At 43.2% G+C, this 14,266-nt stretch overlaps 1 protein-coding gene across 1 annotated transcript in view; it reads left to right on the top strand.

Moving 5' to 3' along the window:
* The window catches only part of VPS35L (VPS35 endosomal protein sorting factor like), a 102,748-nt gene that overhangs the window by 63,186 nt on the left and 25,296 nt on the right, over positions 1-14,266 (top strand). The window contains exons 24-26 of the mRNA XM_088451936.1: positions 3,399-3,497; positions 5,286-5,363; positions 5,760-5,874. Coding sequence (XP_088308062.1) covers positions 3,399-3,497; positions 5,286-5,363; positions 5,760-5,874 — 292 coding nt within the window. The remainder of the gene's footprint in view (positions 1-3,398; positions 3,498-5,285; positions 5,364-5,759; positions 5,875-14,266) is intronic.

The raw sequence follows: 14,266 nt of genomic DNA, 5'->3' as shown, positions 1-14,266 counted from the left end.
TGCATACTTTATAATTGCCATCATGGTGACAGTACCAGGCATACATTATAATTGCCATCATGGTGACAGTACCAGTCATACATTATGTAATGGTGCAGGGTGAATTGCCATCATAGTGACAATACCAGGCATACATTATTATTACCATCATGGGGACTGTACCAGGCATACATTATAATTGCCATCATGGTGACAATACCAGGCATACATTATAATTGCCATCATAGTGACAGTACCAGGCATACCTTATGTAATAGTGTAGGGTGAATTGCCATCATGGTGACAGTACCAGGCATACATTATATAATGGTGTAGGGTGAATTGCCATCATGGTGACAATACCAGGCATACATTATAATTGCCATCATGGTGACAATACCAGGCATACATTATGTAATGGTGTAGGGTGAATTGCCATCATGGTGACAGTACCAGGCATACATTATATAATGGTGTAGGGTGAATTGCCATCATGGTGACAATACCAGGCATACATTATAATTGCCATCATGGTGACAATACCAGGCATACATTATGTAATGGTGCAGGGTGAATTGCCATCATAGTGACAGTACCAGGCATACATTATATAATGGTGTAGGGTGAATTGCCATCATGGTGACATACCAGGCATACATTATAATTGCCATCATGGTGACAATACCAGGCATACATTATGTAATGGTGCAGGGTGAATTGCCATCATAGTGACAATACTAGGCATACATTATAATTGCCATCATGGGGACTGTACCAGGCATACATTATAATTGCCATCATGGTGACAATACCAGGCATACATTATAATTGCCATCATGGTGACAGTACTAGGCATACTTTATGTAATGGTGCAGGGTGAATTGCCATCATAGTGACAATACCAGGCATACATTATAATTGCCATCATGGTGACAATACCAGGCATACATTATGTAATGGTGTAGGGTGAATTGCCATCATGATGACAGTACCAGGCATACATTATATAATGGTGTAGGGTGAATTGCCATCATGGTGACAGTACCAGGCATACATTATATAATGGTGTAGGGTGAATTGCCATCATGGTGACAGTACCAGGCATACATTATAATTGCCATCATGGGGACTGTACCAGGCATACATTATAATTGCCATCATGGTGACAATACCAGGCATACATTATAATTGCCATCATGGTGACAGTACTAGGCATACTTTATGTAATGGTGCAGGGTGAATTGCCATCATAGTGACAATACCAGGCATACATTATAATTACCATCATGGGGACTGTACCAGGCATACATTATAATTGCCATCATGGTGACAATACCAGGCATACATTATAATTGCCATCATGATGACAATACCAGGCATACATTATGTAATGGTGTATGGTGAATTGCCATCATGGTGACAGTACCAGGCATACATTATATAATGGTGTAGGGTGAATTGACATCATGGTGACAGTACCAGGCATACATTATATAATGGTGTAGGGTGAATTGCCATCATGGTAACAGTACCAGGCATACATTATAAAATGGTGTAGGGTGTATTTCCATCATGGTGACAGTACCAGGCATACCTTATATAATGGTGTAGGGTGTATTGCCATCATGGTGACAGTACCAGGCATACATTATAATTGCCATCATGGTGACTGTACCAGGCATACATTATATAATGGTGTAGGGTGAATTGCCATCATGGTGACAATACCAGTCATACATTATATAATGGTGTAGGGTGAATTGCCATCATGGTGACAATACCAGGCATACATTATGTAATGGTGTAGGGTGAATCGCCATCATTGGGACTGTACCAGGCATTCATTATAATTGCCATCATGGTGACAATACCAGGCATACATTATAATTGCCATCATGGTGACAGTACCAGGCATACATTATGAAATGGTGCAGGGTGAATTGCCATCTTAGTGACAATACCAGGCATACATTATAATTGCCATCATGGGGACTGTACCAGGCATACATTATAATTGCCTTCATGGTGACAATACCAGGCATACATTATGTAATGGTGTTGGGTGAATTGCCATCATGATGACAGTACCAGGCATACATTATATAATGGTGTAGGGTGAATTGCCATCATGGTGACAGTACCAGGCATACATTATATAATGGTGTAGGGTGAATTGCCATCATGGTGACAATACCAGGCATACATTATAATTGCAATCATGGTGACAATACCAGGCATACATTATGTAATGGTGTAGGGTGAATTGCCATCATGGTGACAGTACCAGGCATACATTATATAATGGTTTTGGGTGAATTGCCATCATGGTGACAATACCAGGCTTACATTATAATTGCCATCATGGTGACAATACCAGGCATACATTATGTAATGGTGTAGGGTGAATTGCCATCATGGTGACAGTACCAGGCATACATTATGTAATAGTGTAGAGTGAATTGCCATCATGGTGACAATACCAGGCATACATTATAATTGCCATCATGGTGACAATACCAGGCATACATTATGTAATGGTGTAGGGTGAATTGCCATCATGGTGACAGTACCAGGCATACATTATGTAATGGTGTATGGTGAATTGCTATCATGGTGACAATACCAGGCATACATTATAATTGCCATCATGGTGACAATACCAGGCATTCATTATAATTGCCATCATGGTGACAGTACCAGGCATACATTATGTAATGGTGTAGGGTGAATTGCCATCATGGTGACAGTACCAGGCATACATTATGTAATGGTGTAGGGTGAATTGCCATCATGGTGACAGTACCAGGCATACATTATGTAATGGTGTAGGGTGAATTGCCATCATGGTGACAGTACCAGGCATACATTATGTAATGGTGTAGGGTGAATTTACATCATGGGTACAGTACCAGGCATACATTATATAATGGTGTAGGGTGAATTGCCATCATGGTGACAATACCAGGCATACATTATAATTGCCATCATGGTGACAATACCAGGCATACATTATGTAATGGTGTAGGGTGAATAGCCATCATGGTGACAATACCAGGCATACATTATAATTGCCATCATGGTGACAATACCAGGCATACATTATAATTGCCATCATGGTGACAATACCAGGCATACATTATGTAATGGTGTAGGGTGAATAGCCATCATGGTGACAATACCAGGCATACATTATAATTGCCATCATGGTGACAATACCAGGCATACATTATAATTGCCATCATGGTGACAGTACCAGGCATACATTATGTAATGGTGTAGGGTGAATTGCCATCATGGTGGCATACATCCTGTCTTTGTGGGAACTCCTCCCATACTAGTGCATTTACAAGTTACCAGTAACTTCTCTTATTCTTGTAAAGCAGCCCTGATACTGCCTCTCCTTGTGTTTTATTTCTCAGGTGTCCTTTGGCCGTGACTTTGAACAACAGCTGAGTTTTTATGTGGAAGCCAGAGCAATGTTCTGCAATCTGGAGCCAGTTCTTGTCCATTTAATTCATGTGAGTTACATTCATAAGGGTCTGTTCTAAAGTTCTATGAAGCAGCATATGGCTCTCAGTATACGATGCTGATTATTTAATACTTATGGGAATTATATACAGCATTTTTCACTCGTATATTATGTTGGTGTTAACTTTACTCAAGTTCAACTTTCAGAGAGCCATCTGTCTGCCATATTGTTCTTTATATAACTTCTATTTCACCATTTTATAGCTCTGTCTATGTGCATGCATTTTATTATTGCACGTCTAGTCAGCCCCTGTCTTAGAATAAACTAATGAAGATAGTAAGTACATTCTTTATACATATACAAAATAGAACTAGTGGCACTCCTCAATATGAGCTTAAAAAAATTAATTTGGTTATCTGTGAAACCTTTCTCAAGAGCATGAAATGTCTCACATGGAGAAGGTTACTCTATTTTGTACACTGCTGTTCCCATCCTATAGAGTACTATTTTAGTTTATACATATACTGTAGATAATTCTTGTGTCTGACTATAGAACTTTACTGACCCTAAAAGGTTCCAGACTGTGGCGTTTTGAATCACAGAGGTGCCAGACTACACAGTGGTCCAGAATAAATATTACCACTAATGGCCACACTATATAGGTACTGTATGTGTATAAACACTAGATAACCACCAGAGTTTTGCTTTCTCCCTTTGTCTGTTTTCAAAATGTCACATCAGCCTTCAGGAATGGTTCAGCTTTCTTTAAAAGTAAGATGATTTTGGAAGGGCCATCTTTACCGTGTGTTTCAGGCCATTCTTGTATGTCATTTGTTTATGATCTTCTCAGTATACACCTGGCAAAGGGAGATAGTAAGACTGTTTTGGTTATGCATACTGGTTTACACTAGGGATGTGCAGGCTCGGATAGGTTCGAGTTTGCACGTGGAGTTCGGATTTTTCCCTCCAAAAAAACGGAACTCAGAACGAGGCAAAACGTCATCTTACATGGACGAACATCATCATTCCTGGACAAAAGACCAGGAATGATGATGTTCGTCCATGTAAGATGACGTTTTGCCTCGTTCTGAGTTCCGTTTTTTTGGAGGGAAAAATCCGAACTCCACGTGCAAACTCGAACCTATCCGAGCCTGCACATCCCTAGTTTACACACACCGCTATACAATATGGCCAGTGTTGGTAATATTTAATTTGATTAATTATGGCACCACTATAATCCAGAACTCCATAATCTGGGTTTTATGCCTTATAAAGAAAAGATAATAATCATAGTTTTGAAATAGTCATGGTTACCAGTAGTGATTTATGTTCATGCTATATAGTGTTCATTCTAGCACCTTGCACCTGTCACAACCCGTGCAGTTCCTTTATCCTGCCTGGAGTGTCGCTCTCTGCTCTGGTGTTTCTAGCAGACTCAGCTGATGCAACAAACTGCTGAGATGCAGACTCGTGTGTGCTAGAAGCACCAGAGCAGAGAGCGACACCCAGGCAGGAAAGAAGAACTGCACGGGCTGTGACAGGTGCAGGGTGCTAGTATGAACACTACTATTTACGAAAGCTCTTCATCCTGTCATAAATTATATGGTGAAAACTACCTTTTCCAACTAGTGAAGAGCAGTGGTCCATTGTCCATTCCCCACTTCATTGCTCAAATAATTCACCCCAATTCTTAGTAGCACATGTGCTTTGACACCTCTTGCATCCAAAGTGTTGCCTGGACGTCTGTCGCACCATCCACTCTTTACTCCCAGTACAAGAGAACATTAAGGCATCAAGATTCACCTGGCCTTTAATAGTTACCATTGTTTATCCCTAGAGTGTGAACCATCTGGCCATGGAGACCAAAAAGGTGATGAAAGGAAATCATTCCAGGAAGACGGCCTCTTTTGTCAGGGTATGTGTGATATGACTGGATTTCCAGTGTCCTGTGCCCAGTATTTATATATTATTTATAGATAATTATTTCCCCACAGTTAGTCTTTATGTATTGTTGAAAGTAAAGTATAACTTCTATAACATACTGTATATTGACAGCAAGTGCTTCTATTTAGCTAAAGTTAACAAGTTAATTAAGAAGATAATCTCTATCATAAATAATTTCTGTGCAGGCCAAGTTGCCCAATAGATTGTCTTACATTGACTAGCAGAAGAGGACCTGTTGATTCAGTATTTGGATCAGGGTTATTGTATGAACACATTTGGCAGTAACTACAGTTATGAAGTTGCAATCATTATTACCTCAATGTAGAGCAGATGCTTTTATGTTACTTTGTACTATATCTTTACACAGGCTTGTGTCGCCTTCTGCTTTATCACCATTCCTTCTTTGGTCAGTATCTTCACCCGCCTCAACCTATATCTTCATTCTGGTCAAGTGGCTCTCTCAAACCAGTGCCTTTCACAAGGTGAGCACTATATATACCGTTGCCTTTCACAAGGTGAGCACTATAAACCGTTGCCTTTCACAAGGTGAGCACTATATATACCGGTGCCTTTCACAAGGTGAGCACTATAAACCGTTGCCTTTCACAAGGTGAGCACTATATATACCGGTGCCTTTCACAAGGTGAGCACTATATATACCGGTGCCTTTCACAAGGTGAGCACTATATATACCGGTGCCTTTCACAAGGTGAGCACTATAAACCGGTGCCTTTCACAAGGTGAGCACTATAAACCGGTGCCTTTCACAGGGTGAGCACTATAAACCGGTGCCTTTCACAGGGTGAGCACTATAAACCGGTGCCTTTCACAAGGTGAGCACTATAAACCGGTGCCTTGCACAAGGTGAGCACTATAAACCGGTGCCTTGCACAAGGTGAGCACTATAAACCGGTGCCTTGCACAAGGTGAGCACTATAAACCGGTGCCTTGCACAAGGTGAGCACTATAAACCGGTGCCTTGCACAAGGTGAGCACTATAAACCGGTGGCAGCTACAAGATGAGAGCCAGCAAATGGGTGCCTGCTACAAGGCGAGCGCCAGCAAATGGGTGCCTGCTACAAGGCGAGCGCCAGCAAAGGGGTGCCTGCTACAAGGCGAGCACAAGTGCCTGCTACAAGGGGAGTGCCAGCAAAAGGCATGCCTGCTACCAGGGGAGCGCCAGCAAAAGGGGTGCCTGCTACAAGGTGAGCCCCAGCAAAAGGTGTGCCTGCTACAAGGCGAGCATCACCAAACCGATATTTTCTGCAAGGTGAGCAACAGCAAAAAGAATTTAGGCCTGATGACTTGTGAAGATAATGAAGTAGGTAAAAGCAAACAGATCATGTCTATAAATCAGTATAGTGTAAACTTATGTGGAACGTCACATAATCCAACTCTTCAGGGGTGTATCTATAATGAGTGCAGGGCCCTCGCTGCACACCATGCACCTATACTTTTTTTTATACTTGTCTGTCTGTAGTCCCCCAGGTCGGCCTGAGTAGCACTACATTAAACGCCTGTAAAATGGTAGCCGTATGCGCAGTAGGGAATTCGCCGGGAAAATTACCTGATCTGCGCAATAGACTCCAGGCACAGAGTAGTGCCTGGAGTCTACTGCTGCTGTCAGTTCACTGGCAGCCGCCGAGGAGAGAGGAGAGGGCCTTGGACTCTTAATACGTCCTTGCCACCCTTGTTATTTAGAGAATAAAGCAATAAAAGAAAGTTATACAAACTGGTTATAAGGACATACCCAGACATGATGTTTATATGCTACTCTGGCTTTGCAGATACATGTAATGTCATACACCTCCAATGTATTAATTGCAGCATGGTTTTGAAATGCAGTTTTTGCTTAACTCCATAATCATTCTATATGGGGTTGGTATGGATAGCCCAGCTGCTATATCAGTACTATGAGCCTGCTTCAGACATGGACGGTATTGCACAGCCGCTGTGTCAGGGGGTATTAGGGAAACGCCCACTGCATGCTTTTGTGATCCGCTGCTGCGTCCGAAGACGCAGCATTGGATCATCTATGTGACTTTAAGTTACTCTAGCTGGCCGGGGCCAGTGAAGCTGTGTCGGAAGACTCAGACCGTGGCCTCGGCACACCTACAAAACGTCCCCATTTTGTAAAACGTTCCCCATCACAGCCCCCTAACAGCTGCAGGCTGTCACTCACCTGACATCTACAGCTGCACTGCGTCCGACGACACTGAATCCGATCTGCAGAGTGTGGGCCCTGTGCATGTGCGGTGCAACAAACATCGGAGATGTACATAAAACCATCGGCTCTGCATACATCTCCTGAACCAGGCCCTATAAGTGTACATTAGCAGTGCTTCAGGTTTATATTCTTAGCTGAAAGCTGTGATATTTATGGTGTTGGTTATTTATTTATTTTTTTTATATTACAATTTCAAGTGGTAATTAAACATCATTATGTTGATTGTAAGATTTGTTTTCACTAGTAAGAAGTGTAAATTGAGTACGATGAAAGTTTTAGTGATTTTGGGCCTCATTTATCAACAAGTGATAAAACTTGTTGCATATGATAATGGTGCTCCAGCCAATCAGCTCCCAACTGCCATCTGTTTAATAAATGACAGTTGGGGGCTGATTGGCTGGAGCACCCATTTATCAAACGCAACAAGTTCTTTGTTTATTTTTTGCAATCTATTTTTTTATTGAAAACAGAATCCGCAACGGACACTAAGAAAGACATATACAGTATACCAACACAGTAGACATAGTCAGCAAAATAAAATGCTTACAAAAAGAAAAATAAGAAATAAAAATAAATAAATGACACAGTAACCATTATTCAGTTTGATTCAACTCTACATAAAACAACAATACAAAATGTGTAAAATAAAGGATAAGAAAAGAAAAAAGGGGGGGAGGGGAAATGAAACGCAACAAGTTTTATCACTCAAGTTTGAGTGATAAAGCTCATTGATAAATGAGTTCCTTTGTGTGTTTCAGTAAATCAGTGAGCAGTTACTGGCTTCCACATCATTTCTAGCTGGATTGCATTTGCGGAAATGAGTGTGTTCTCTCACTAGGCATTGGTTTAGCTTTTATACCTGCAGGAGATAAACTGTGGTTTATTTACTTCCTATTGTACACTGGCTCTGAGAAATAAAAATCAGTCGTAGCATAGCTAAAATACATGTGCTTTTCGATTTGGCATTATAGGGTCTTTGACAATATCTGGTTATATGACATGCGAAGTTGGAAAATCCCAGATAAAGTTTGCTCCATAAACCCTCCACCCTTTCTATAGCTGAAAAGCACAAGACTGACTCCATCCCATTTCCGTACCCTTCTTCCTAACATGAGCTGCTTTGTGTAGCTGTCAGCCAGTGTCTCTGTGATTATCGTGGATTCGGGCTGGTAATGGGGGGATTTTTCTCTCTATGCCCCAGTAGGTTCCAGCTGCTGGTATAAATTAGCTGACACAGAGCTGACTCTGGCCTTTGGATAACAGCTATAGCAGGTTTCTTTGTTTTGGGTCTGATACTACGGTTCAGCTGGGACAAAACGAAAATATACCACAGATCAAGTTTTGCTTTTGAATAATTATTCTATGGCAACAAAAGAGCTGCAAAGTCAGGTGTTTCGTGTTTGTTACCCTTGTAACTGTGCAGCGATGATTCCTGCTCAGGGGGGAGATGTATCAAGCCTTGGAGGGAGAGAAAGTGCCAACCATTCCGCTCCTAACTGTAATGTTACAGGCTGTATTTGAAAAATTACAGGCGCTGATTGGTTGGTTCTCTTTCTCTCCCTCTCCCCCTCCCTCTCCCTCTCTCTCCTTTATCTTTCTCCAAGGCTTGGTACAATCCCCCCCCCCCCAAGTCTGTAACATCCTAAGCAGTTATATCAGAGAGACATTCCTGCTGTATATAACTCATTGTACTATAAGGGAAGTATATCAAACATTCTAAAGAAGAGAGGTGGAGGCAATGACCATAGCAACCGGTCAGCTTCTTGAAGATTTGATATATCTCCCCCTGTGGCTTTATGTTAACATATACTTGTCACCTACACACGGTTGAGTCAGCCATTGAAAAATATTCCTATGAATGGAGCCTCCTTATTAGAATCTTTTCCTACATTTTGCAGACTAACAAACATTTGTATGGAAGGGATCTACGTTATATAAGACAAGTTCTCAGTTTAGTTTTGGGAGGAATTAGGTAACCTGGAAGGAAGTACAATGTTTTACTTACCTGTGCTCATTTTACCCTGCAAATTGGTGAGAGCAGGCGATTCTTCCTTATATGCTCCCAGGATTACTTAGGATTGTCCAAGCCCCTCCCCTGTGCATTTCTCATTTATGGGAATGGGAACTATAAGTGGGACGGACTTTAAGGGCTTAATTTAATTCAACGCGAATTGAATAGCGCCGGGATGGAGCCCCCGGAGCTATGCAATTCAGCGCTCTGTTGAGCCCGACTAAAGGATGTCTACTCGTACCCCTCCTGGGGTGCAAGCAGAAATCCGACAAAAATGCTGGCGCAATGCCGTTTTCTGTTTTTAGTTTGGCAGAAATAGCCTCGCACCAGGCACTTAAGTCGGAGAATGCCGGTCCTCGTGACTAAATACCATGTTTAAGGCGCGAGAACGGCATTCTCCAACATAACAGCGCGCTGAACTGAATAGCTCCAGGAGCTCCTTCCCGAGGCATTTCAATTTGCATTGAATTGAGCCCTAAGAACTCAAAATGAGGATGTCTGCTAGTACCAATAGATGTATCACTGGATCCTCGGGGCCCTAGTAAGTAAAACTATTTTATATCAGGTTGCTTAGTTCTACCCAAAATACAGTTTTAGTTTTGTGTGGAGTGGCCGTCCAGGTGCAAGGCGGAGCAGCTTGTTCTTTTACTAGTTTGGCCAATCAGTCAGACCAAATAGGTGACATTAGCAACTGCTGACAATGGCCCTCGTTCAGAGCCGCTCGCTAGCGGCAGTACGCTCGTTCCGAGCGATGTTCGCACATCTGCGCATGCGTACGGTTTTTAGTACGCATGCGCGAACCAGTCAGTGCGGCCGAAAATCGTTTGTTCGCTATATAGCGAATGCCTGCTATTTTGAGTGACAGAATGAGGCGTATGTGGGTGGTAACGGGAAGGTGCTTGAAAACGGGGAGTGGAGATCAGAACGCATACGTGCTTAAAGGTCAAAGCGGGCGTTTTAAGGGTGTGCATAATTAATACAGCCGCGTCATTGACCACGTCACTTGGTTTTTTTTACTCAGAACTGCTCGCAAAATAGCGGTTGAAAAAACCAACCACAAGAATAGCGAGCAGTTCATACGCTGTACGATGTACTCGATTAATCTAATAAATAGCGGACATGACGTACGGTGCGAGCGGCCAGGGGGCGTTTTTATCAAATAAACGAGCGTATGTTTTGCTCGCTCGTTCAGACTTAGAGGTGTGAACAGTCTGCAATGTGCGAACGGATCATTTGAATAGCCACCCCTTGTTTTTAAACGAATGACCGCAAATAGCGAACGGCTCTGAATGAGGGCCAATGTTCACAGTCAGACATATCTGTGTCTGACTGGATGATGATATAGATCCTGATGCTGTCCAGTATTGGTTGTGTTTGGTCACATACACCTTGTGTTGTTTTGTCTAATTAAGTTTAATCATTATTATACAATTTAGCAGGAGAGAAATCTCAAAAATATAAGCACAGAAATTAATTTTAATTTATGTGTCTTTTATTCTGAAGTCTCCCATAAACTGATCTGTTTCTGGGCACCACATTATAACACATTTTTCTTTTATAACACATTTTAACCCTTTCACTGTTTGTTTATTATATGTCATGACGTCTCTCCCATTACCCACTGCAGGAGCCGGAAGATGGAGCGGCTCCGGCAGTGGGCGCAGCAGAAATCAGTGAGAGTCTGACAGACTGTAATTGGCTGCCACTCAAAACAAACATACAGCTGCCGGGGGAAGCAATCGGGAAGCCGACTGCCTAAATACCAGCAGCCGGCTTCCCGACTGTCTTATCCCGGCATGGGTGAAATGCCGGGCGTCTAGATGTAGACGCCCGCATTTCCCCGACGCCGGGAGACCGGCGCCCGGCATCACGATCGTAGTGATGCCGGCGCCGCGAGCGGACAGCCGCGGGGGGGAGGGTTAGGTTTAGGGCTCCCGGGGGGGACTTAGGGTTAGGCACCGCCCCGGGAGGGTTAGGGTTAGACTAGGGGGAGGGAGGGTTAGGGTTAGGCACCCCCGGGGGGGACTTAGGGTTAGGCACCCCCGGGGGACTTAGGTTTAGGCAGCGGGGAAGGGGGTGGTTAGGGTTAGGCACTTAGAGGGGGGATTAGGGTTAGGCACCCCTAAGGAGGGTTAGGGGGGTTAGGTTAGTGTATACTTACCTATCCACAATCGGGATTTCCAGCGCTGTCGGGCTTCCGCTGCTTCTAACTCTTCTCCTGTCGGGTTGCCGTTGACGGGAATCGAACCATGCGGCCGGCGGTATATCATACCCATTCCGCTGCCGGCGCAGGCGGCTGTGTGTTTGTCAGTCACTGTAGCGCTGACCGAACTCCATCCGGTCAGCGCTACATGTGCGGTGCAGCCTGTGTCACAGAGGCACAGACTGCCCGTGGCCCGGGGGGCACATGGCACCCTGCCCCCCGGCCCAGCCTGCCACTGTCAGGTAGCACCTCCCATTATATATATTCAGGTGTGCAGTTCAGGAATCTTTCCCATATACACTTTGTATAGTGAGTTACCATGGAATGTCCCTTCACACTTTAATCTTTGCTTATAGTTTTGCTCATACACTTGGAGACCACTATTATTAATCACTGCTGCTGCTACTATTAATCACTGCTGCTGCGTTCTTCCCTCCTAGTGTTTTATTCCTCTCTGGCTGACTGCTAGAGCAGCCAAGCGTAATCAGGGAATCTCTATTACCTGCTCATTGAGGATCTTATGGTGTATGACCTGACTAGAGCAGTTTGGCTTATGACACTACACTCTATAACATTTTCTAGTTCTTATGTTTTGTAGCTAATTCTTTTTTTTTATTATTTTTTTTTTTAAATACAATTAAAGAAATCATTGAGTTGTACCATTTACCATCTATTTTTTGCATTACCGTCTATCTTTTCTTGTATAGAGAAACAATATTCCATAAGAACAGCATGTGTAAGTGTACGCCCTGACTGCATGGATGTGTTGTGGTAGGTTGTCCTCCATGACACATACTTGGCGATGTTCTAAGGTTGACCATCTGGTTACAGCTCAGTCTATCCCATCCCATCCCATGTTATGCCAGTTTGTTTAGGCAAACATAAGCCCTCACATAGGCACCAGGTCCTCTTCAGAGGTGAATAGATTAGATTACATATACTTATAAAGTAAATCTATTCAGAGGCTTCTTTCGGCCACACCTTGCTATCTTGCTTAGTGTGTATGCACGGCTTTTCTCCATACATGTAAGAGGGAGCCACACCTTGCCATCTTGCTTAGTGTGTATGCACGGCTTTTCTCCATGCATGTAAGAGGGAGCCACACCTTGCCATCTAGCTTAGTGTGTATGCACGGCTTTTCTCCATGCATGTAAGAGGGAGCCACACCTTGCCATCTTGCTTAGTGTGTATGCACGGCTTTTCTCCATGCATGTAAGAGGGAGCCACACCTTGTCATCTTGCTTAGTGTGTATGCACGGCTTTTCTTCATGCATGTAAGAGGGAGCCACACCTTGCCATCTAGCTTAGTGTGTATGCACGGCTTTTCTCCATGCATGTAAGAGGGAGCCACACCTTGCCATCTTGCTTAGTGTGTATGCACGGCTTTTCTCCATGCATGTAAGAGGGAGCCACACCTTGTCATCTTGTTTAGTGTGTATGCACGGCTTTTCTCCATGCATGTAAGAGGGAGCCACACCTTGTCATCTTGCTTAGTGTGTATGCACGGCTTTTCTCCATGCATGTAAGAGGGAGCCACACCTTGCTATCTTGCTTAGTGTGTATGCACGGCTTTTCTCCATGCATGTATTTTTTTTTTTTGCCAACTTGCACAATTTCTCTAAACATAAAAGAGGCAAAATCTAAAAAAAACACTATATGAAATTAAACAACATTAAAGGCCAAACTAAAGTATATACAGAGAAGCAGATCCCGAGAGTCACTATGGCTACAATGCTTACAGAGCGTGTTATTTAGGACCACAATTTCTGTGTTATGGCGAGGGTATAGTAATATCTCCGAGCCTGTATTTTTAAGTTTTTTTCCCCCCTAATAAGAAGCTTTAGAAGAAGAGGGAGCCACACTTAGGGGTTGGTTTACAAAGGCATAAATTGCCGAAGCTGTCGATCATCGGGTGTAGTACCCGATAGTTTTAAAACGTCAAAAGGAATAAATGCTAAACAAGTCTGTTTTAGCATTTATGCCATTTTTAATCGTCTTTGACAACCCGCTCCTTAATAAATCTACCACTTCGTGTCAGCTACACGGCTGGGATAAAAAGATGATGACGTGACTGGCGTCTATTATCTTGTGTTCTATATGGGAGGTGATAGTCTGAGCTTGGTGGGTGCACCAATGAGACTTCAACCCATATCTAAACTGCAAATAGCAATAGCAGATATGACAGGAAAGGATAAAGGTAGCTGTGGTTGTGTAAAGCTGGGTACACACTAAATGACGGTGTACCCAGTCATGCGACCCACGACCCCAGGGCCGACATATCGGGCGGTTCGTACACACTGGACAATCCGGTGCTCGACTGCCCGATATGCCGGCCCCTGCCACATTGCACTGCATGGGATCGTCAGCCTCATTGCCTGATTTTACTGCATGTACAAAAAATCAGGTGATACGGCTAACGACCCCATGGGAGCG

This window comes from Taudactylus pleione, unplaced genomic scaffold, assembly GCF_031769625.1.
Source record: "Taudactylus pleione unplaced genomic scaffold, aTauple2 ptg000032l, whole genome shotgun sequence".
Classification (NCBI taxonomy): domain Eukaryota; kingdom Metazoa; phylum Chordata; class Amphibia; order Anura; family Myobatrachidae; genus Taudactylus; species Taudactylus pleione.
The sequence above is the reverse complement of the archived record's forward strand: the minus strand, read 5'-3'. Positions and strand labels throughout refer to the sequence as shown.